General features: G+C 46.9%; 8 protein-coding genes across 8 annotated transcripts; 4 read left to right on the plus strand and 4 right to left on the minus strand.

Annotated features, from left to right (window-relative positions):
• Positions 1-72: 72 nt before the first annotated feature.
• J056_000708 (Pre-rRNA-processing protein esf1) lies at positions 73-8350 on the minus strand (the record flags this gene model as incomplete). The annotated part of the gene is made up of 11 exons (XM_009270336.1): positions 73-570; positions 616-804; positions 1545-3290; positions 3334-3837; positions 3887-5253; positions 5303-5311; positions 5370-5391; positions 5607-5789; positions 5816-5869; positions 6219-6336; positions 6390-8350. 11 exons carry the CDS (start codon positions 8348-8350, stop codon positions 73-75), a joined length of 6651 nt encoding a protein of 2216 aa, XP_009268611.1.
• Positions 8351-8539: 189 nt separating this feature from the next.
• On the plus strand, positions 8540-10006 carry J056_000709 (uncharacterized protein; the record flags this gene model as incomplete). Its single annotated transcript, XM_009270337.1, has 3 exons — positions 8540-8791; positions 8853-8958; positions 9012-10006. 3 exons carry the CDS (start codon positions 8540-8542, stop codon positions 10004-10006), a joined length of 1353 nt encoding a protein of 450 aa, XP_009268612.1.
• Positions 10007-10191: 185 nt separating this feature from the next.
• J056_000710 (E3 ubiquitin-protein ligase itt1) lies at positions 10192-11574 on the minus strand (the record flags this gene model as incomplete). The annotated part of the gene is made up of 1 exon (XM_009270338.1): positions 10192-11574. One exon carries the CDS (start codon positions 11572-11574, stop codon positions 10192-10194), a length of 1383 nt encoding a protein of 460 aa, XP_009268613.1.
• Positions 11575-11669: 95 nt separating this feature from the next.
• J056_000711 (CWF19-like protein 1) lies at positions 11670-13457 on the minus strand (the record flags this gene model as incomplete). Its single annotated transcript, XM_009270339.1, has 3 exons — positions 11670-11881; positions 11934-13387; positions 13435-13457. The coding sequence occupies 3 exons, from the start codon at positions 13455-13457 to the stop codon at positions 11670-11672; spliced, it is 1689 nt and encodes a 562-aa protein (XP_009268614.1).
• Positions 13458-13853: 396 nt separating this feature from the next.
• J056_000712 (uncharacterized protein) lies at positions 13854-14114 on the plus strand (the record flags this gene model as incomplete). Its single annotated transcript, XM_009270340.1, has 2 exons — positions 13854-13858; positions 13898-14114. 2 exons carry the CDS (start codon positions 13854-13856, stop codon positions 14112-14114), a joined length of 222 nt encoding a protein of 73 aa, XP_009268615.1.
• Positions 14115-14673: 559 nt separating this feature from the next.
• J056_000713 (uncharacterized protein) lies at positions 14674-15093 on the plus strand (the record flags this gene model as incomplete). The annotated part of the gene is made up of 1 exon (XM_009270341.1): positions 14674-15093. One exon carries the CDS (start codon positions 14674-14676, stop codon positions 15091-15093), a length of 420 nt encoding a protein of 139 aa, XP_009268616.1.
• A 25-nt stretch (positions 15094-15118) lies between these two features.
• J056_000714 (uncharacterized protein) lies at positions 15119-16003 on the minus strand (the record flags this gene model as incomplete). Its single annotated transcript, XM_009270342.1, has 1 exon — positions 15119-16003. One exon carries the CDS (start codon positions 16001-16003, stop codon positions 15119-15121), a length of 885 nt encoding a protein of 294 aa, XP_009268617.1.
• Positions 16004-16234: 231 nt separating this feature from the next.
• J056_000715 (Nucleolar protein 6) lies at positions 16235-19659 on the plus strand (the record flags this gene model as incomplete). Its single annotated transcript, XM_009270343.1, has 4 exons — positions 16235-16438; positions 16485-19157; positions 19206-19517; positions 19564-19659. 4 exons carry the CDS (start codon positions 16235-16237, stop codon positions 19657-19659), a joined length of 3285 nt encoding a protein of 1094 aa, XP_009268618.1.
• Positions 19660-19664: the final 5 nt, after the last annotated feature.

Consider the following 19664-nt stretch of genomic DNA (forward strand, 5'->3'; position numbering starts at 1 on the left):
AACTTTAGGGTATTTGTCTTTTCTTTCTTAGCGAATATTTCCAAATACACGTAAAGCTTCCACTGCTTTGCCCTAAGAATCAATTTTGTGGTTTGATATACCCGTCCATGCCAAGTTTCCCATTGATGAGTCTCTCAGCGTATGTAAACGCTCTGTATATGGCTTTTCAAAGCCTTTGTGATTAAATGAAACGCCATTAGCGTGGAGAGATGACAGCGTGTTAGTAAGACATAGTGTGTTTCTCATAACATGGACACCGTCATCCACAGTTATTTCAATGTATGGTTTGATGTAGATGTCGTCATAATTTTTAATTGGATTAACTTTGCGCATTTGTGCTCGAGCTTTCTTCTTCTGACGTCTCTTTATAGCTTTGTTGTTAGGCAGTTTACATGTTACAATTTCACCTTTCTGAGCCAAGCTATCAATGAACTCGGCAGGGGCTAAATCTTTTCCTTCTTCTTCAAGTTTGTTAAGTAGTACATTCAGATTCATCTCTTTGAGACCAGTTTCCAAGTCTACGCCTCTGGTCTTGGTATCGCAAAGAATATCAACAACCTTCTCAACCGTCTTTCTTTTCAGGTTTCTTCTGATATGTCAATTTCATGCTATCACAATAAATTCAATGTCCTTGTTCTCATCATTAGATTCACCTTCCGCCGATGGCAGAGGAACAGAGACATCCCACCCAATCCATTCGTAGGGCTTGCATTGGGTCTCACATCTGCGCAGATTAATATGGAACTGAACCTTATCACGTTGATCTTCTTCAATTTTGAAACTAGCTGGTGTAGGAGCAGGTAGCTTGATAGAATGAAATTCTACATCCTTGTTGGTGGTGTATATCCGATATCTTTGCAATCTTAAACAAGGTGGATATCATAGTGTGAGATAGAGCACCAATGGAAACCTTCAGTTCCGTGCATGGGGCAGTCGTACTTGTTGAGCCATTTTCCGAGCCACACCTTGAATTCATCATTAAGGGCACAAGATTCTGCTAATTTGACGAATATTCAGCCCAGATCTGTGCTCTGATTGAGCACGGACCTAACACAGCATCTGGATGCGATTTGGTCGAATATCTGTGTAAGGTTACCCAAGATGTTCAATCTCCGAAACATGGAACTACTGTCTTAATTCTCATTCGATACTTGCTGCAAGGGTCATAGGTCAATGTCAGCTACGTTGCAAACGAAAGTTTTGAGGAATGTTCAACTGCAATTGCCCAAAAACTAGCTGTGAATAAGTTTAGAAAGTTAAATTAATCAGAACAACTTTTTAAAACAAAAGAAAGAAGATAAAGAAACATGAGGGACTTTCTGGATAGGGGTAAGAGTGGTTAAGTGTTAGGAAGTTGGTAGTTGAATAGTTGTTCAAGTGGATTGGGTTGGCGATATTGCTATTCAATTGGGTAAGTTGAGTATAATAAATAGGCGTCGTATTCTGTTTATATGTGGCTTATGACATCGCTGTGAGGGAATTATGAAACAAATAACCAAATGCTCAGTTGAAGGATAAAGTAATTAATTCTGCTCCAATCTGACTTGTGCCAGCACTCTCGATATCTCATTAGCTTGATCAGTCGACAAACCATCAAAGTTACCTGATGGCGTCTCTATCCTGCTTGGAATCTGTTGTTGAGAGAACGTTGCAGAGGTTGCTGAATTTGGATTACTTATATTCGAGTATTGTTGAATGTCCGCATTATTAGTTGGAGGTATTGAGATAGGATTTGGGATATTCTGTAATTTATTACGTGGATTGGTAGATAATGATCTAGCGTGTCTTAATCCTGTTGGATGATTTGGTTGACTTTGCTGCGCATATATTGAGCCTGAGCTCCCAATCGCTTGACTATTGTTAGAAAGTGGTGGTGAGATTGGTGAAAAGAACTGTTGCTGATTCATTTGCGTATCCAATTCAGGTGGTGTCACTTGCGGTAACGATCTAGTGTGTGCGTGTCCACCCAAAGATGCAGATGATCCGAAAAATTTAGGATCTTGTTGCATTACTCCACCCACTGGTCCTCCGATAGAATAGTGGGATTGATGTCCCAAATGGCTCGGGCGCTGTGGTTTGTTGAACTCCCTCGGTGATGGCCTGCTCGAAGGGTTGGTACTTGAAGCATAATTACCGGTGCCTGCAGATGGATCTCCAACTACACCAGCATAACCTTGGTTCTGACCGTTGCTGCCAGTCGCATTTGGAGTCTTTCCAACCAATGCACCAAGGTCAAGACTCTGAGCTCTTTGTGAAGCTAACGTACGTTGTGGCTGCTGTGGCTTCATCTTGGCCTCCATTATCGAATCTGTTCCTCTCTTGGCCGCCGTGTCTTCAGTAGTTTGGGCATAAGACTTGGTGGCGTCGGCAGCAGGTGGTATAGTAGGTCTACCATAGTGAGTTGGTGGCGTTGGCGGGCCCCATACGTTTTGAGTATACTGTTGCTCTTGAGCTTGTTGACTAGCAGCGGCATAGTAAGCAGCAGCAGCTTGAGTTTGCTGAAGCTGTGCTTGGGAAGAAGCCGAGTTAATGGCCTCCTCACCGATTCCACCATAAGGCGATGACATTGCAGTATTTGAATCAGGGGATGACACAGTCGATCCTGGATAACCACCGCTACCATCGTTACCAAACAGTGCTTTGACGTTAGGTGTTGATACAGCTGCACGCAATCTTCTGCCCGATCCAACAGCACCTGTTTTGGTACCACCAAGTGTAGACGATCCAGAGAAGTTTGGCTTTTGACCCATTAACGCAGCAGCGGAAGATCCACTTCCAATACTGTTGCTACTCAAAGTATTGTGACGAGATTCACCTGGTCTTGTAAACTGGGCACTTGCATCTTGGAAGCCATCGAAGGTTTCATTCGTGGGACTTTCTGTTGCAGGAATAATCTTTGAGTTAAATAACGGGAAAGCGCCGGCAAGAACATCCGCACGCATTGGCTGCTGTGTCGGGATAGTTGGTCTGGCGTGGAGAGGTACACCACGGCTTTTCAAGTAATCTTCGAGAGCATCTTTTGCTGCACCCAACATATCAATGTTAGAGCGTTGACAACGAACCTTGAAGGCCAAGTCTTCATCATCCTCGGACGCGCTGCTGGAATCTGATTGAGGAGAGCTGTTCTGGACATTATCACTTGGCTTAGACAGCTGAGCTGGTGCAGAGATCGACACGTGTAAATCACTACGAATGGTGTTTAATAGCTCAGCAAATCTATTATCGTTGACAGCAGTCTTGATTTGGCTAGAGCGAGGAGCCAAGTATTCAGCTTCGAATGGTACGTGATCCTGCTTATGGTTAGCCAAGTTAAGTTGCAAACGTGCAACCCACTAAAACCATCGTCTTTGCAATGTTCACTTGATGCTCAGGACCAAAAATTGCAACCGAGTCAGTTGCCAACTCCTTGTCAGGAAATCTGACAATACATCCAGTTTTAGATTCGATGTCGTGCAGAAAAATGGACTTTTCTCCAAGCAAAGTGCGATGATATTTCCTAGGTATCATAATACTTTCATTCGTATAATCTTTATCTTTAGGATTGACTAATTCCATTACTGATTGTTTAAGATTTTCCAAATTCATGGCATTCTTCGCAGGCGTTCTTGAAATGACATTGTCTTCATTATCGCAATACCCGCCTAATGCGGCGAACTCATCAGCGTTTGAAAACTTGACGTACACGCCAAATTTCTTCATGATACGCTGGATGTTTTTACCCCCAACACCAATGATACGCTTGTGGTACACTTCAGGAACGTGGAAAGACATCTCTGCAGGTAACTCCTCTTGAAGCATAGACAAGCCACTCAAAGCACCAAGGTCTGAGCCGGCGACCTGGGATAATATGTAAGTTGAGCTGAATAGGGTGACAAAAGTAACCCACATCAATCAAGAAATTGTATTCAGATAAAGTCTCATACTTTATTCTAACGTTTGCAGATTTCATGATCTTATTGATCTTTCCATTCTTTTTGCCTGAAATGAAATCACGGTGTTCATTGGCCAATTCAACCTGGAACCTAATTTCGTGGTGAAAGCCTTGAACAATATCCAAATCCAAAACTCTCGCGATAGCGTCTCTAACAGAGGCATCGGAGCCGTGAGCCTCAAAGCAATTAGACTTGAGTACGATCTCAGCACCCGATTCTAAAGCTAATTTCTCGAGATCGCCTGGTGGGACAGTTGAAGGGTTGATAGAAGGAGGAGGAATCAATACGTCAAATGTAACTGGTAATAACCAGACACTCGCAACGTAATAAAAGCAGGCTAGTTGCATGACCGACCTTATGGTCCTTTCAATCGAAACTCTGTTATCGCCAAAGATTTGAATGATGGAGGCTTGTGAGCCAATGACGGGGAATTTGATGAAAGTACCGTTATCAGCCATGATAGTGCGCAGCTCATCAGCTTTTTCGAGGACCAAAGCATCCAATTTTCTAGGTAAAAGAGCAGCGTCGCGACTCAAAACAGACTTTGAGTTGACTTTCTGTACGGCGACTTGTACAAGCATATCCTTAGCTCTTTGTACACCGAAGAAATCACCAGTAATGTGGATAAAGTTCCTCTGATCAGGTAAGCTAGCAGCTCTTGGTGAGGCATTACCGAGTACGCCTGCTAGAGGAGGAGGAAGGTAGATGTTTGTTTCAGTCTCCTCTTCAATGGTTCTAATGACAGAGCGTTTCTTTGAGGCGATAATTGGGTGTAATTTAAAGTCGATATCAACCTTATCAGCGTGTAAGCCGTTCGATTGATCCATGGTAACTAGAACAGCAATCTTTGCATGCTCAATGGCCTCTTGGCCACCAACAATAGTGAACTGGACCATACGCTGCAATTGAAGACCATGCTGGAAATTTGAAGGGGGAAGTTCTTTCAAAGCAAAGTTTACACCAGTGAGGGAATTGAGGGAGATAATCTTGTCCTTGAGGGCGGTGGATAGACAGTCTAAGGGATGGCTGGGATTAAGGTCGTGTACGAGCAAGTCAGATTTTGGAATTTTGAGTTGCAAAAAAGACTTGAGGGGCAAGTCCCTGATGAGTTGTCCTCTGGCGTTGAGAACATTTTGGAAAGAGCCAGATAAGTGCCAGATAGACAGATTCGATTGTTGATGGTGGTTTAGAACGCAAGACTGAGATTGAGTGATGGAGCTAGAAAGCTTATCATAAGAATCCGTAGAATTATCAAATTCAAATAAGTAATCTTGATTGGGTAAATTAGGTAAAGGCAAGCTGAGAGATAAGTTGTAGAGATCTGCTAGGAAATGAGTGTGTGAGAATCATACGAATAGAATCGCACTTACCCATAGAATCTAAAAATTGTAGTTTTATAATACCTTAGCTGGGTATATATTTTTAACTTTCACTGACGCTCCTTGACGGTCGTTCTTGTCTAAAGTGTGAACGGCGCTCTGAAGGGAGCAAATTGGATAAAAATTAAATTAGCAATTAGCCGGATAAGCTTCCTTTTCGGCGTTTTTTCTATTTTAATTTTATCCAAATTAAGAATTTTTTACATTTCATTTTTAATGGTGGTGAAATTCTTAATCCGGAAGTTTAATCAACATTGTAGAAAAGGGAAATTTAATACATTTTGCTTTAACCTACACGCTTATTATTATCAATCTTAATCTTCTTTTTTTGTCTTTCTGCGAGTGCGTCTGCATCTTCTAAGCGTTGTTGAGCGGCAAAAATCTTGTAATATTTCTTATCTAACTGCAAACTACCTTGTTTGAATGTATCTATGGCTGACTCATTCTCTTTCTCAGTGAATGACTCGGCTATGTATGTCTAATGAGTCAGGCACAATCACCCACCTGTTCTGCCTTGGATGTCTGTATATCATTATCATCATCCTCCCATGGGTTTTTCTTTCTTTTTTTTAGCTACTGCGCTTCTTCTTGGGGATAACGGCATTCCATAATATCTTCAACCAGGTTGTTGCATTTGTGAACGCGGTCTTGGTTTTGTGTGAGTGGATTCATTGTAATAGTACTTGTAATCTTTGTTACATTTTTATAATAGACGCTTGCCCCCTTTTTTATATACTTATATTTGCCTAAACCATTTAGAACATCTCATGTCACCGCGCAGCGCAACCTCCCTGCAAACAACCCAAGCAATAAATAAACGTATGCATTTATGGGATCTATCTATATGACATTAGCCAAAACCAACTAAATCTCAATTTAAGCGACTCTTTTTGGATTTCGACTTGACGCTTTGTATCAGCGAATCGATCGATGGTGCGTTGTTGGCAGCAACATCGTCTCCATCTCTCTGCGATCTTCTCGATCTCTCCGCTAACAACTTTTTCATGCTCTTTGTCGGCTTGAAGCTGTTTGATAGTTAGTGGGTGAAATATGAAATATTTCTCAGCACTTGACTCACTTTGGCAGTGTTGGATCAATTGCATACTGGTGATCCTCCAAGACGTTCTTGAATCTATCATCATCGACGTTGATTTCAAAGTTATCTTCAGCATCACCGTCATCGTTACCTTTCGATTTCTTGTTGTGTTTGCGCTTTCTGCCTTGCTTCTTTTCACTCTTGATGATATCGTCCATGTCAAAGTGTTTGGCATCGTCTTTCTCATTCGTGAGTAGCTTGAGTTCGTCAGCTGTTGACTCCACTCTGCCGCTATCCTGTGCATCCTCTTTATCCTCTATCTTGCTCTTCCTTTCATCTTTCTTGTATGGCTTTGCGATGGCTGCACGGTCATCCTCAGCAGCTCTGTTGTCGAAGGCAGCCTCATCCTCACTGCCAGACTGGAAGAAGTCGTCGTCAAAGCCAGCCTGGTCGCTAGGTTTCTCTTGCTGCTCCATTTGCTCTTGATGCTCGCTATCGTCGTCTTGCATCTGGTTCTTTCTCTTGTCTTTCTTAGCATCCTTCTTTGCCTTCTCCTTCTTCTTGTATCTCTCTAGCGTTGTCATGTTCTCATCACCATCACTATCCTTACCCTTCTTAGTGTTCTTCTCGCTCAACCCAGGCGCAAACGTAACTTCCATCTCTCCTTCTCTATCCTTTTTGCCACCCCTGAGTTCACGAGCGTCACCTTGTTCTCCACTAAGAGCAGCTCTCAGCAAAGCCGCTCTTCTCTGGTTTTCCTGCTCGTTTTCGCTCTCGTCCTCACTCTCAGAGGCGAGATAAGCCTTAAAGTCATTCTGCTCGATATCTTCCTTGTTCATACGCTTGCGCGTGAGAGCCACCCTCTTGTCGTCATCCTCATCCCAAGTCAGCTTGACCTTGGAGTGGCGCAAAGCGGGTGTCTGGAAATCGACGCCTCTATAAGACTCACTTGAGGTGTTAGCCTGATCGCGTATATCATCTTCCTCAAACGCCACGCCATCAGGCACGACCTGGAACTGGAGAATATTTGCAGTGCGTTCGATCTCCGTGTTGTGAGCTTCACTGAACAGCTTGTGGGCAGCCTTGCTAGACGAGAGTGTGACGATAGCGTAGTAGTAGCGCAATCTGCCCAATTGATACTCCCTCAGTGCTGATTCAGGGTCGAGTTGACGTTCTTTACCTTTCTTCGTCTTGTTGGCACCTATCAGAGTGGGTCCGGATTGCTCCTCGTGCTCTATACGGTTCTTGCCAAATTGCGACATGTACACACTAACATTTTTCAGCGCCTTCTTGTGCTCTGTGCCTTGGAGAATGGAATCAAGGGCGACGTAGATGTCCTGTGCGGAGAGGTGGTCCCAGTCGAGATTGGTGACTGCTAGACGAGAAGTGAAGTCGATGGTATCGTCATCGTCTCCGTCCTCTGCGTTTTCATTATAGGCTTTAGCCTGAGCGTCTAAACGACGCATTTCATCTTTGATCTCGTCGTCATTCAAGGATTGGGGGATTTCGTCGTCATCATTATCATCGTCGTCGCTGTCTTCGTCCTCGTCATCAGAACCTACGAGTTGGTTTTCGTAGTTTTCAGGCTGGAGCTCGACCTCGTCGTCAGCGCTGGAGTCTGAAGAGGCAGAATCAGAAACTGAATCAGAGTCTGAGGAGGAATCAGAGTCAGAGTCTTCCATGATAGCTTCACCGCGTGCATAATCCATGGCAGATTTGGGTTGTTGTGGTTGCTCAAGTTCGTTCAGTTGGTCACGCTGCTGCCTTTCCTTCTTAGCAGCCTTCTCATCATCTTTATTGATATTATAAAACTGCTTAAGCTCGTGTGCGCCATCCTTAGGCTTAACTTTACGACCAAACTTATCGACCTTGGAAGTAGATTGAAAGTCGAATAAATCTTTGAATCTATCGTCTAAGACAACTTTCTGTTGATTCTTCTTTGTTTTATGGAACTTTGGGTTGCTCGCTGTCCCGCTGAATCTTTTATCTCCGGTTGGCGGCATCGTGGTGGGAGATGAAGGAAGACGGGTGCTCTACAATACCAGAAATGCCAGTAAACCTAGTAATCCCAGTATTCCCGGCACAACTCACACTATCCTCCACTCCACGCCCTTAAACCGCCCTTAAAATTTAAAGTCCCCCACTTTACCCTTTTTCCTGTTCACTGAAGATCCTTGAAGAAAACAAGACAAATGTCATTGATAGGGGGAGTGTTGAAGGCATTTACATCTATTCAAGCCACACAGCCACAACTTGTTTCTGCAAACAACGTTAAAAGAGCTGCTGTTGCGCTGATCCTGCGATTTAGATTGGTTGATAGTAGTCGCGGTGGTGATGGCAGTCCCAGTCCTAGTCCCAGTCCCACCAGTCCTTCCGATAGCGATTCTTCTTTGGAAGATTTATTCAATCAGCCGTGGATGCGCGATGGCAATGTCATTCCAGAGGTTCGTTGACGTGTTTTCTATATCCGGCGTCATGCTAAGTGCTCACACCAAATAAAACCAGATTCTATTTATCCAGCGTGCTGCACGTAATGGTGACCGATGGTCTGGTCACGTCGCCTGCCCTGGTGGGCGCTATGAGCCAGACGACGAAAATCTCAAGTATACCGGTGAGAATCACCATCAGCATAAGTACACGCATGCCTAACAAACGCATTACCAGCCATGCGTGAATGCTGGGAAGAAATCGGACTCGATATCTCTGACCGACGTCATTTCCTCCCTCTTGGCCAGCTCGATGATAGGGAAGTGACCAGCAGTCTGGGGAAAAAGCTGCTGATGATCCTCTCCCCATTCGTCTTTATCCAGACGAGGCCCGTCGATCACACTCTGCAGCTCGAGGCGCAGGAAGTGGAGTCTGTGCATTGGATACCGGTTGACGCACTCACTGATAACGCCGTTTATACGCACGTAGAGGTAGATCTACCCGCTCGTCTCTCTCCTAAATCGGAAATGGGACGCTGGGTTCTCGCGAGTGTGCTGTCTAATTCCTCACTCAGCTTTCCTGCGATAGAGCTCGCTAATAGACCGGCAGCAGTCGCTAGCCAGAGTGGCCTCGCTAGTGTGGCGCTGGAGGAGGAGAACGACGAGGATTTTGCGCCGCCTATGCCCGCTGAGCTGGACGACTCCATCAGCGAGTTACGCCAACGTACTGTACAGAACAGGCAGGTTGCGGAGGACAGAAAGGAGAGGAAAGTGGGGAAAGACATGACACAGCTATCCAAACGCCCCTCTCTCAGACTGTGGGGTCTAACACTAGGCTTCACACTCGATTTCCTCAGCCACATACCAAGCAAGGCGAGTGAAGATACTCGTGGCGCGAAAAAAACACCGCAAAACGTCGAAACTACTCGACATCTAGCCACCGCTCACGTCATCAAAGCACTCTTCCCGTCGTTCAACTCACCCGATATCAACCTGTGGATGTGGGTGTGCGGGAGAAGATACCGCTCCATCCGCCGCCAGTGGGAGCAGGCGGCACGAAACCCAGGCAGTGCTGATAGGAGAAAGAATTGGAGTGGCACTATACGCGCTGCTCACTTTGCGACTATAAGAAGGGCGTTGATGTTCGCCGTCGTCTTTCGTATCTTGGCTGCATTCACTACTCTCTCCATCCTCGGTAGGTATTTGCAAAAGGTTGTTGCGTGGTTTGTTTGAGGGGGACTGAGAGGCGTATCTGTTGATTTTCTTGTTTGCCCGCCCTTCTACACGCCCTTGCACACTGCCTTTGATTGGATTAATGGATTGCACTACACGACACAACACTATATCACACCAAACCACACCACGTACGCTCGCACACCTGTGCGGTTGACACAGTAATAACGATAGATAGTAAAAGATTATTGCATGTGCTCATGTGCGATTTGCATGATGGCCAGCTGAAGATCGAGGCCGAGGACATCGTCATCGTCGAACCCGTTGTGATACGCGATGTCATTGTAAGGATTATCCTGCTCGACTTGCGCGCCATCCTGATTCTGGAGGAGGCCATCAAATAGCTTCTGAAAGCAGTATGTGCCGGGAGTATTGAAGTGTGGGTAAGGGTTGGAAGGAACGAGGCGACCACCACAGAGGAAGCAGAAATGAGTGCCGCACCTACAACTCATGTGGTTACATCCGGAGCTCTTCTCCGTCCTGACAGCACAGTGGGGACAAGCCTGCGCGGTGTTTTCGATAGTCCTACGACTCGCCTCCGACTCGAGAAAGTCAGCGAGGAGGCGCTGAAGGTACTTTCTACCGTAGCGACTCTCCAGGGCGAGTTGATCGCGTGAGTTTGATTGTTCCAGCGCATGAGCGTAAGCGCGAACGTAATGGAGCGTCGTCGAGACGGGACAAGCTGCCACGGGCCCGTGGTATGTGCGGCGGCAGTAGCAGCAGAAAGCGAAGGAGCATTGAGGACAGACGCGCAATCGCTGTGCACCCTCATCACTCTCGCTGTCACCTACGAGTGCGTTCTCGGGTGGACGCGCAACGGGTGTGTGGCAGAGGGGGCAGTACACGGTGCGCGGATCGTCTTCTGCAGCTTTCTTCTGACGTAGATACACCACGCGCTGGTGGACTCTCTCCCCACTCACCTCTAGGATGGTTGCATCGGGTATGGGCAGTGTGCAGGTCGGCGAGGGACAGATGAGACTGTCTAGCGAGCCTTCGCGCACGTGCAGCTCGGTCATGTCGCGTAGACACGCAGCGCACACCGCACACCCACACGGCATCTCTGCCCCGTGCACTCCCTTGCGCCGCCGCAAGCAGATGGGACAGTCGTAGCTGCTTTCTGCGAACACCGTGGCTGCGTGTGTCCGGTTGTACGCGCGTAGTGTGGCGGCGAGTGTCGCGAGCGCGTGTGTGTCTTGCACTTGTATTGAAGCGGGAGGGTATGCGTGCAGAACGTGCATTGTGCGTAGGAGCTCTCCTTCTCCTTCCTCGCTTTCTTCCCGTATTAGCCTCTCCAACTCCGCCTTGTTGCCAGCCGTGCCCGCCACTGCTTCGATATGGGAGAGCATCGGCGTCGGTGAGCTGCTGCCGTCCAGCGTAAATGTGACAGACGTCGGTGGCAGCTGGCCCACATTCAGCTTAACGCTCTGGTTATCAAGTCGCGTGCGCAAGGTGATTCCACTGTCTACACTGATGCTTGTGCGTAGACGAATATTCCCATTGTCCTTAGTTGCCGACCCTTCCCCGTAAATGGCATTGACAATTTCGATTTCTTCTGCAATGTCGAGCATCGAGGTATCAACCCATCAAGGAATATAACGGGTACAAATCCAATAAATATATCAAGTCTATAAGATACAAGTTACCTCAGTCTCAGTCTCACTCCTCACTCCTCACTTTTTCCCCCCTCGAAATGTTTGAAAGCGTTGCGAAAGTCGTTGGCGATATCCGTCTCTTGCTCATCGGGCAGGGTGCAATTACGCCAATCAGCGCGCTGCGGGATGTCGAGGAAGGAAGCTAGAGCGAGTCTAGCGAATTGCTGATTGAAGGGTGCAGGGCGAATGAGATGAACGAATTTTCCGCCATTAGGGAGATCAACTGGGAGTTTTATTGAGTTAGCTGTCTATTGTCTAACCCCTTCCCCACTCACCTCTCAAATACGATTGTCCATCTTCCAGCTCATCGAGCGCCTTTTGGGGATCACTCTCCCATTCCACGCCCTGTGCTACGCCTTCGTTGGTGAGATGCGCGCCGAGTGCGCTTATGATCTCGTTGGGGATTGGTACAGCTTGGATGTGTGCGTGCCCACCGCGCGACCAATACCGCCCCAGCTCGTAAGAAACGAGAGAAGAGTTGTATTTAGCGTAGCAGCGCGCGAGCGCATCGCGCCAGTCAAGCAACTCCGATTGAACACGCTGCGCTATATCCGCAGGCAGCGAGAAGAGATTAGGGTAGTGGGAGATGGGTATGATCAAAACATGCCCTCCGCCCGGCACAGCCGATGTGGCGGGGTCGATTAGCTGTCCTTTGGGAAGGGTGATGTAGCACTCTTCTCCTATTGACACGATTAGGTGTTTCGTTACGCGGGGGTTGGAAAGACAGAACCAGCACTCGTCCTGTGATATTTCACCCTGGTGCCGCTTGTTCTTTTTGCCTCGTTTACTTGCCTCATCGTAGGCTGACGCTTGCTGGGCGAATATGTAGCTATTTCCACTCTCTTTCCCCTCCTCCTCGGCACTGCGTTTCTGGACTTGGGTAAGCGCAGGCAGGGGAGAGGACGTCGAGGCAGGTGGAACATCCTCCTTGCTGTGCCCACGTGGTGTGATGGAGAAGGCGTAGAAGGAGCGTTGTTTCTGCGTATTGCCGAACTGGCCGAGGGAAATAAAGCGTGTAGATAGGCCATTAGGAGAAACGAAAGGCTCCCTCTCCCAGAACACACGCTGACCGCCGCTAAATACGTACTTGGGGGTGGAGTAGCTGACGGCGGAAGTGACGGCGCTGCTGCCCCAGGAGTGCGCAGGTGGGTGAGCAGCAAGATTGGGGAGTGGCTTGTTGGAGAGTAGGGTGATGCTGGATGGCCAGGAGTGTGTGAGGAGGATGTCTAAGTTGGCGTTGGAGAGAGACTTGGCGTGTGCTCGGGCAGCAGCTAAAGAGGAGCTATCGGAGGTGTTTCGACGGGGATCAAAGAATTCTGTAAAGCTGTTGAGGGTGGTTTGAGTAATGGCGGGGCTGTTGTTGTCGTGTTGATCACCTTCAACCAAAGTAGATGTATCGTGCACACCACCAAAGGCACCAATACGCAGACCAGAACGGGTGGTGAGTACAGACGATTTGGCCAACATGAAAACACGCTGAGCAATAGCACCACCACCGTTGTCGAGTTTATCGAGTAAGGAAGCATGTGGGGGTTGACGCCCGAGAGTGTAGTAAACGTCGATGGGTGGGTTGAGTGAGCCATTAATCACAGCGTCAATCTCATCATCATTGGCAGATTCGAATAAATCACCAGCCACCAAGGTTAAATTGAAATTGTGTTTGCTGGTCAGTGCAGCTATCTTATCGAATAACGCGTGGATGGAAGTAGAAGGAGGACCAATCACAAGGCTGATCGGGAGTTATAAATTATCATTTAATATTTTTAGTTTACTCACACTTTCGTTGATTCTACGCTCATCACCGTACACCACCAAGAATGACATCGGCAATTTTATTCGGATCTACGGGGGCAGTCGGGAAGCACCTTAAGGCGTGTTTGTTGAATAGCGCGGACATCAGCCACGTAACTGAAGCAGCTAGATCCGTGGATAACACCACCAACGGCAAACTCACCCAAATCAAACTAGACGCAAACACCAAATTACACCCCCAATACGATCTAGTATTCATTACTCTAGGCACAACAGCTAAAAACGCTGGTAGTTCAGAGAAGTTTGAAGAAATAGATAGGCATTTGGTCGTAAACCTAGCCAAGCAGGTTTCTAAAGATAGCGCGCACGTAATTTACTGCTCATCTGCTAATGCTAATCCAAATTCGACCTTCTTATATCCACGTTCTAAGGGATTGACAGAGATGTCGTTGAGTGAACTCGGGTATAGCTCGACAACCATTTTCAGGCCTGGGTTTTTGAAGCACGCCAAGAGATCAGATAGTAGACCTGCTGAGAGCTTCTTTGGGTATCTCACTGGTTTCCTCGGTTACTTTACATCTGCTGTAGAGATACCTGTACAGAAGCTTGGTGAAAGCATGGTGTTAGCTGGATTAAAGCAGCTTAAAGAGAAATCTAACAAGACCATATTCGTATCCAACAAAGAAGCCCTGAACCTCAATTGATTGTACTCATGTCATCATCATTTACACTTAATTCATGTCCAATCCATCCATATTCAAGCCAACGTCTATCTTCTCCTTAATCCTCCGATGCTATTATAAAAACACCACTGACCTCCCAACCACGATTCAGCCTAACTTCCAGTACGTCAAGAATGACTTAAGCAGCATACAAACTATGGATACACAAGACGAACACAGCTACAAGCATCTCTTTTCATCTTTTTAAAGGCCTATATTCATTTCGTTTCTGGAGTTACACTACCAGGTAAAAATCCCTATCTAGTGACCAGCGGGTTAACCTCACCGGTCGGATGCTTTGATTGCAGAGCTTCCAAGACCTCTGTGGTGAGCTTGGCACACCCAAAGATCCACCAAGAACGTTTGACGCCGATCCTGGCCTTCCTTGCTCCACATATCCTTCTGGTGAGATTATGTTTCTGGCTTGATCAAAGCAGCTTTAAGAGAATTCAAACAAGACTACATTCATGTCCAACAAACATATCCTGAATCTTGGGTGATATTTATTTATACCCATACCATCACCATTTGCACTCAATTCATGTCCAATCCATCCATCTTCAAGCCAACGCCTGGCTTTCTCCTAAATCCTCCATCCCTATCAAAGAACATTACTGACCTCCCAACCATGATCCAACCCAACATCCAGTACATCAAGAATGACACAAGCAGCATACAAACTATGGATACACGCGACGATAACGGCTACATGTACCTCTTCGACGACAAAGCTGAGCTCAACGATTACGAGCACAATGAATCACACAAACTAATTCTTCATAAAATTTTCCCAAATAAACTCAAACCAAAGAAAGTTCAGGGCTATCAAATCAAAGAGAGCAATATGAAACTCTATCACACTCTCACCTCCATATACCCAATCGTTGATGAGGATATCAACTACACTCCCGACTCTGCACTTCAAGGCTATGACCATATGGAAAAAACACTGTGTCTGTAATATTATACATGTATTCAAATCTACCTCACTTCCTTCTCCTCTTCTTACGAATTTCCATCATATCAGTATCAACATCCACCTCCTTCGCTGCGGTGAGTCCTGCATTTATACTCCTCCCAAGTCCCAGAAATGGTCCCGTCATCCCTGCTGGTCCTGCCGGCATTTTCTTCTTTTTACCGTTCAAAACGCTGCTGATGGATGACGTGCCTAGAATATCCTCAAACGGCACACCTAAATAGCTACTGGGGGGAGCATTCAATTCGCTCTCCATTGTATTTCCATTCCCGTTAACGTTTCCACTACCACTAGTACTTCCATCTGCTTGCGTCGGTGTGCCACCTTGACTTGTGCTTGCATGACCTGATTTTCTATTGCGACTTGTGCGCGTAGATCTCGAGAAAGTGGAAGGATCAAGGAGGGAATCAGAGCCAACATCAGCGTCCTTCTCCTCCTTAAGTTTCCTCCTCTTTTCTTCAATAGCCTCGCTCAGCCTAGTTTTGATAGAGCGCTGTACGACGTCGTATTCCTCCTGTACGCGTGCCCGCTCTATCTCATACAGGGAGCGAGCCGAGTCCATTGCGTATCCGTGAGCGTGCTTCACTGCCGAAAGCTGCGCGTCACGCTCTAGACTGAGTTCGTACAATCGGAGTGTCTGTTCGCGGCATATCATCGGTGCTCCTGTGCTGGGTGCACGTGTTGCATCGTATGCTGTCGTCGGCGTCGTTGATAGGAGGTGGTTGTGCACGTCGAGCAATCTGTTGTGTGTTTCGAGGAATATCAGGTCACGCTTCTCGTAAGTCTCCCCCGTTTGTCGGCTTAGTTTCTCCACTAAATCCCGCCGCTTCTTATCCCGCTTCGTCTCCGGCGCTTCACTCGTCCAGCCCAGCTCGTTTCCAACTTCAGACGACATTGTGGTGTGTGTTGAAGGTGTGGGTGGGGAATTAAATTAATTTGATTTTCCATTTAAATTTAATCAATTATATCCATATTTACATTTCTTCTCCTTGCTTACACTCGTTCATGGTCAAACGCACTCAAATGGCAAGCATCGCATAGTTTTGGGAGATGGCTCACCTGACTCCCCCTATAGGATTCCAGCGATGGTGGCAGCGAAAGCGCCAGCGATTTCGACTATGAGGCGATGAACGCTATAGCTGAGGACAGCTATAAAGAGCCAAACGAATTCGAGGACAGCGACAGCGACAAGGATAATATGAATGTCGACAGTGAAGACGCTCAAACTCTCAAGTCAAACGGTGGTGCATTCAGAGCACCAACTAAAGACGAAGTTCAATCACTCAAAGAGACAGGAGAACTATTCAAATCAAATCTATTCAGGCTTCAGGTGGGTCAGTGGTTTTTACGGTCGATGCGCTAAATAAGCAACCCAGATTGAATCCCTTCTCGAGGAGATACAACAGCCGTCTTCTCAGGCTGAAAGTCTGACACACGCACTACACGCTATCAGGAACCTCATAATAGATCTTAAACCCATTCCTAAATCACAGGATGGCAAATTATCAACCAAAGAAGCCAACAGCTATCTCAAAAAGCATCACCTCAGCTTGCCTCTATCCAGGGAAATCCCGCTAGACGTCAATTGGGGAGTCGGATTCGATAAACCTCACACTGTTCAAGTTGGTGGTGCATGGCCACTTAAAACCGGCGTCAAAAGGCGGTCGAGCAAGAAGAAAGCTTGGCAAGTCACTCTCGCTGTATTCCTCCCTTCCCACCTCATCCAAGAGAAGGATCATATGAATGACAGGTGGCTCTTCAAACAAGCCTTCTACGTTACCATATTGGCTGAAGTCTTGGCAAACAGTAAGCTGGAGGTGGATGTACAAGTGACGCATGAGAATGGTTTGGAATTAGAACCGGTAATCAACATAACCGGTAAGAAGGGCAGCAAATTTATTCCCAGCAATGCAACAATCACTATTGTCCCTGCATTAGGTCATCCTTGTCCATTCAAACCCCTCAGCAAAATATCACCTGCTAAGATTGGTTCGAAATTGAGCAATGCATTTATCAAGCCATCATTACTAACAACTCACCTGTCGTACTTGTACAATATCGCAGAAACAGTCCCTGCTTTCAGAGACGCTGTCAAATTACTCAAAATTTGGTCAAACCAGAGAGCCCTTGAGTGGTTCTTGGAGGGTTTTAATGCTGAGTTTTTGGTTGCGCTGCTTGTTGAAGGTGATCAACATGGCAGCAAACGTGTTGGAAAAGGACTCAGCTCGTATCAGCTTTTCAAAGCAGTGATGGATCTTATAGCCCAGACTGATTTTAGTAATGTCTTCATCAAGAGTACTTCTGCCAGTGGGTTTTCACAGGAGGATTTTGTGGGTAGCTCTACTTTACTTTTCGTCGATCCTACACGCACATTTAATTTCATGGACGGTCTCTTGCCTGAGGATGTCCAAGTGATGGCCTTCGAAGCTAAGATGACACTTGACGCACTCAGCGACGAAAGTGATAGATTTGAAGAGACATTTATGCGTGACTTGCGCAACCCCATGCCCAGATTCGATCTGTTAGGCAAGACGACATTGCCATTGAAACTGATGAAGAAGATGAAGAAGGGTGTGAATGTAAGACAGTCCATCGCATCAATTCTCACACAGGCACTTGGTAATCGGGTAAAAGTGATCAATTTACAAATCCACAATGACAACATAGTCATAGGGTTGATACTTGAATCTGAAATGGCTGGTAGGATGGTCGACCATGGGCCGCCCGCCGAAGATAAAGAGGGATGTGAGCAATTCAGAGCATTCTGGGGGGAGGTGTCAGACATGAGGCGATTCAAGGATGGAAAGATAAACGAGAGTGTAGTATGGACGCAGGGAGGATCGAAAGAACACATTCCAATCCAAATTGTGAAATGGATTCTCGGACGTCATTTCCACATGGAAGGATTCACATTCATAGCTGAAGAATTCGACGGATTGCTAGACGCCGGTGCGGTAGATGGAGTTACGACATTCAACGATTTTGACACACCCCTGCAATCCTACGATGACTTCCAGAGGATGTTGCGCGACATGACCAGTCTGCCACTGGAAGTAATGAACGTTTCCCCATCTACACCCCTCCTACGCCACACATCACCATATCCACAACCCACGCGCGATATGAACAGATTCGGTCTCACGCCTACTTCTGCGCGATACATTCCGGCAGCCGAGATGAATGTGCAGTTCGAAAGCAGTGGTAAGTGGCCAGACGACTTGGGGGCAATCCAAGTGACGAAAGCCGCGTTCCTCGAAGCATTAGGTGAAGAGCTACAAAAAGGGGGTGAGTACACAGCGCAAGTAGTCATCGATCACCCCCTTCCTTGCGACATAGAAGATGCGGTTTCACTAGAAGTCGTCAACGACCGAGGCTATGCATGGAAGCTACGCATCCAGCACGACAGAGAGCTGACGCTGCTCGAGAGGAAGCTCAACGACAAGAGCGGTACGACAGACACTCAAAGACAGCATTTGAAGGGTGTGCGCGAGAGGTACATGCAGAAATTTTCCCATAAACCCCGCCACCACCAGGCCGTGATGGCTCTCACGCACAGGTTTAAAGCCTACGCTAAGACGGTGAGGCTCGTGTCACGCTGGGTGGATGCCCATCTCCTTTCCCCTCACGTGACCCACGAGTTCGTCGAGCTAGTTGTGGCTAGTGTGTTCCTCAACAGTGGCACATACGCACCACCAGCGACAGCAGCACTCGGTTTCCTCCGCTCTGTTATGCTACTTGCAGAGTGGCAATTCAAACAAGAGCCCTTGCTCGTGCCTCTTTACACAGCGTCGCAGATGCAAGAGGAGCACGTAGACAAGAAAGTAGTTTTCCCTGCTCGAGAACGAAGTGGAGCGGAGAAGGCGTTTGAAATACTGCGCAGAACGGATCCAGACGTCACTACGACTGCCATGTTCGTAGCTACAGAGCGCGATTCTTCAGGCGGAAACTTCACACATCGCAAACCAACCACCGTCGTCGCTGGCCGTTTGCAGGCTGTCGCAAAGGCTGCAATGGATGCACTGGTGCATAAAGATGGACTGGAAGTTATGGTGCGTTAGCGTGTACTGCCGTCTTCCCTGCTAACGGTTTCGCTATAGCATCTGTTCAAATCTCCCACTCATATCTACGATTTCGTCGTCTACCTCAAACCGATTGCTAACACCCGTCTTTATCAGTCGCTCCTCGATGATAGATATAAGGCTGGGGATGTCGATATTTCGAATGAACCGCTCGTCGGTTTTGACCCGACTGCCTTACTCGTCGAACATCTTGAACGCGTTTATGGAGATGTACTTCTCTTTTTCCATGATAAGTGCGGTGGTTGTATAGTGGGTGCACTGTGGAATCCTACATACAACGCACCTCGCAAGTGGAAAGTTGGACTGCATTATCCAGTCAAGCCGACCGATGTGAGTGATTTTTAATCATTTCTCACCCAACTAACCACCTTTGTAGCAGGGCAAAGATGAAGTAGTCATCGACAAGCAGGCTATTATTGCAGAGATAGCTGCACTTGGTTATGACATGATGGATAGCATCGGACACGCATAATTTAT

This window comes from Wallemia ichthyophaga, assembly GCF_000400465.1.
Source record: "Wallemia ichthyophaga EXF-994 unplaced genomic scaffold scaffold11, whole genome shotgun sequence".
Classification (NCBI taxonomy): domain Eukaryota; kingdom Fungi; phylum Basidiomycota; class Wallemiomycetes; order Wallemiales; family Wallemiaceae; genus Wallemia; species Wallemia ichthyophaga.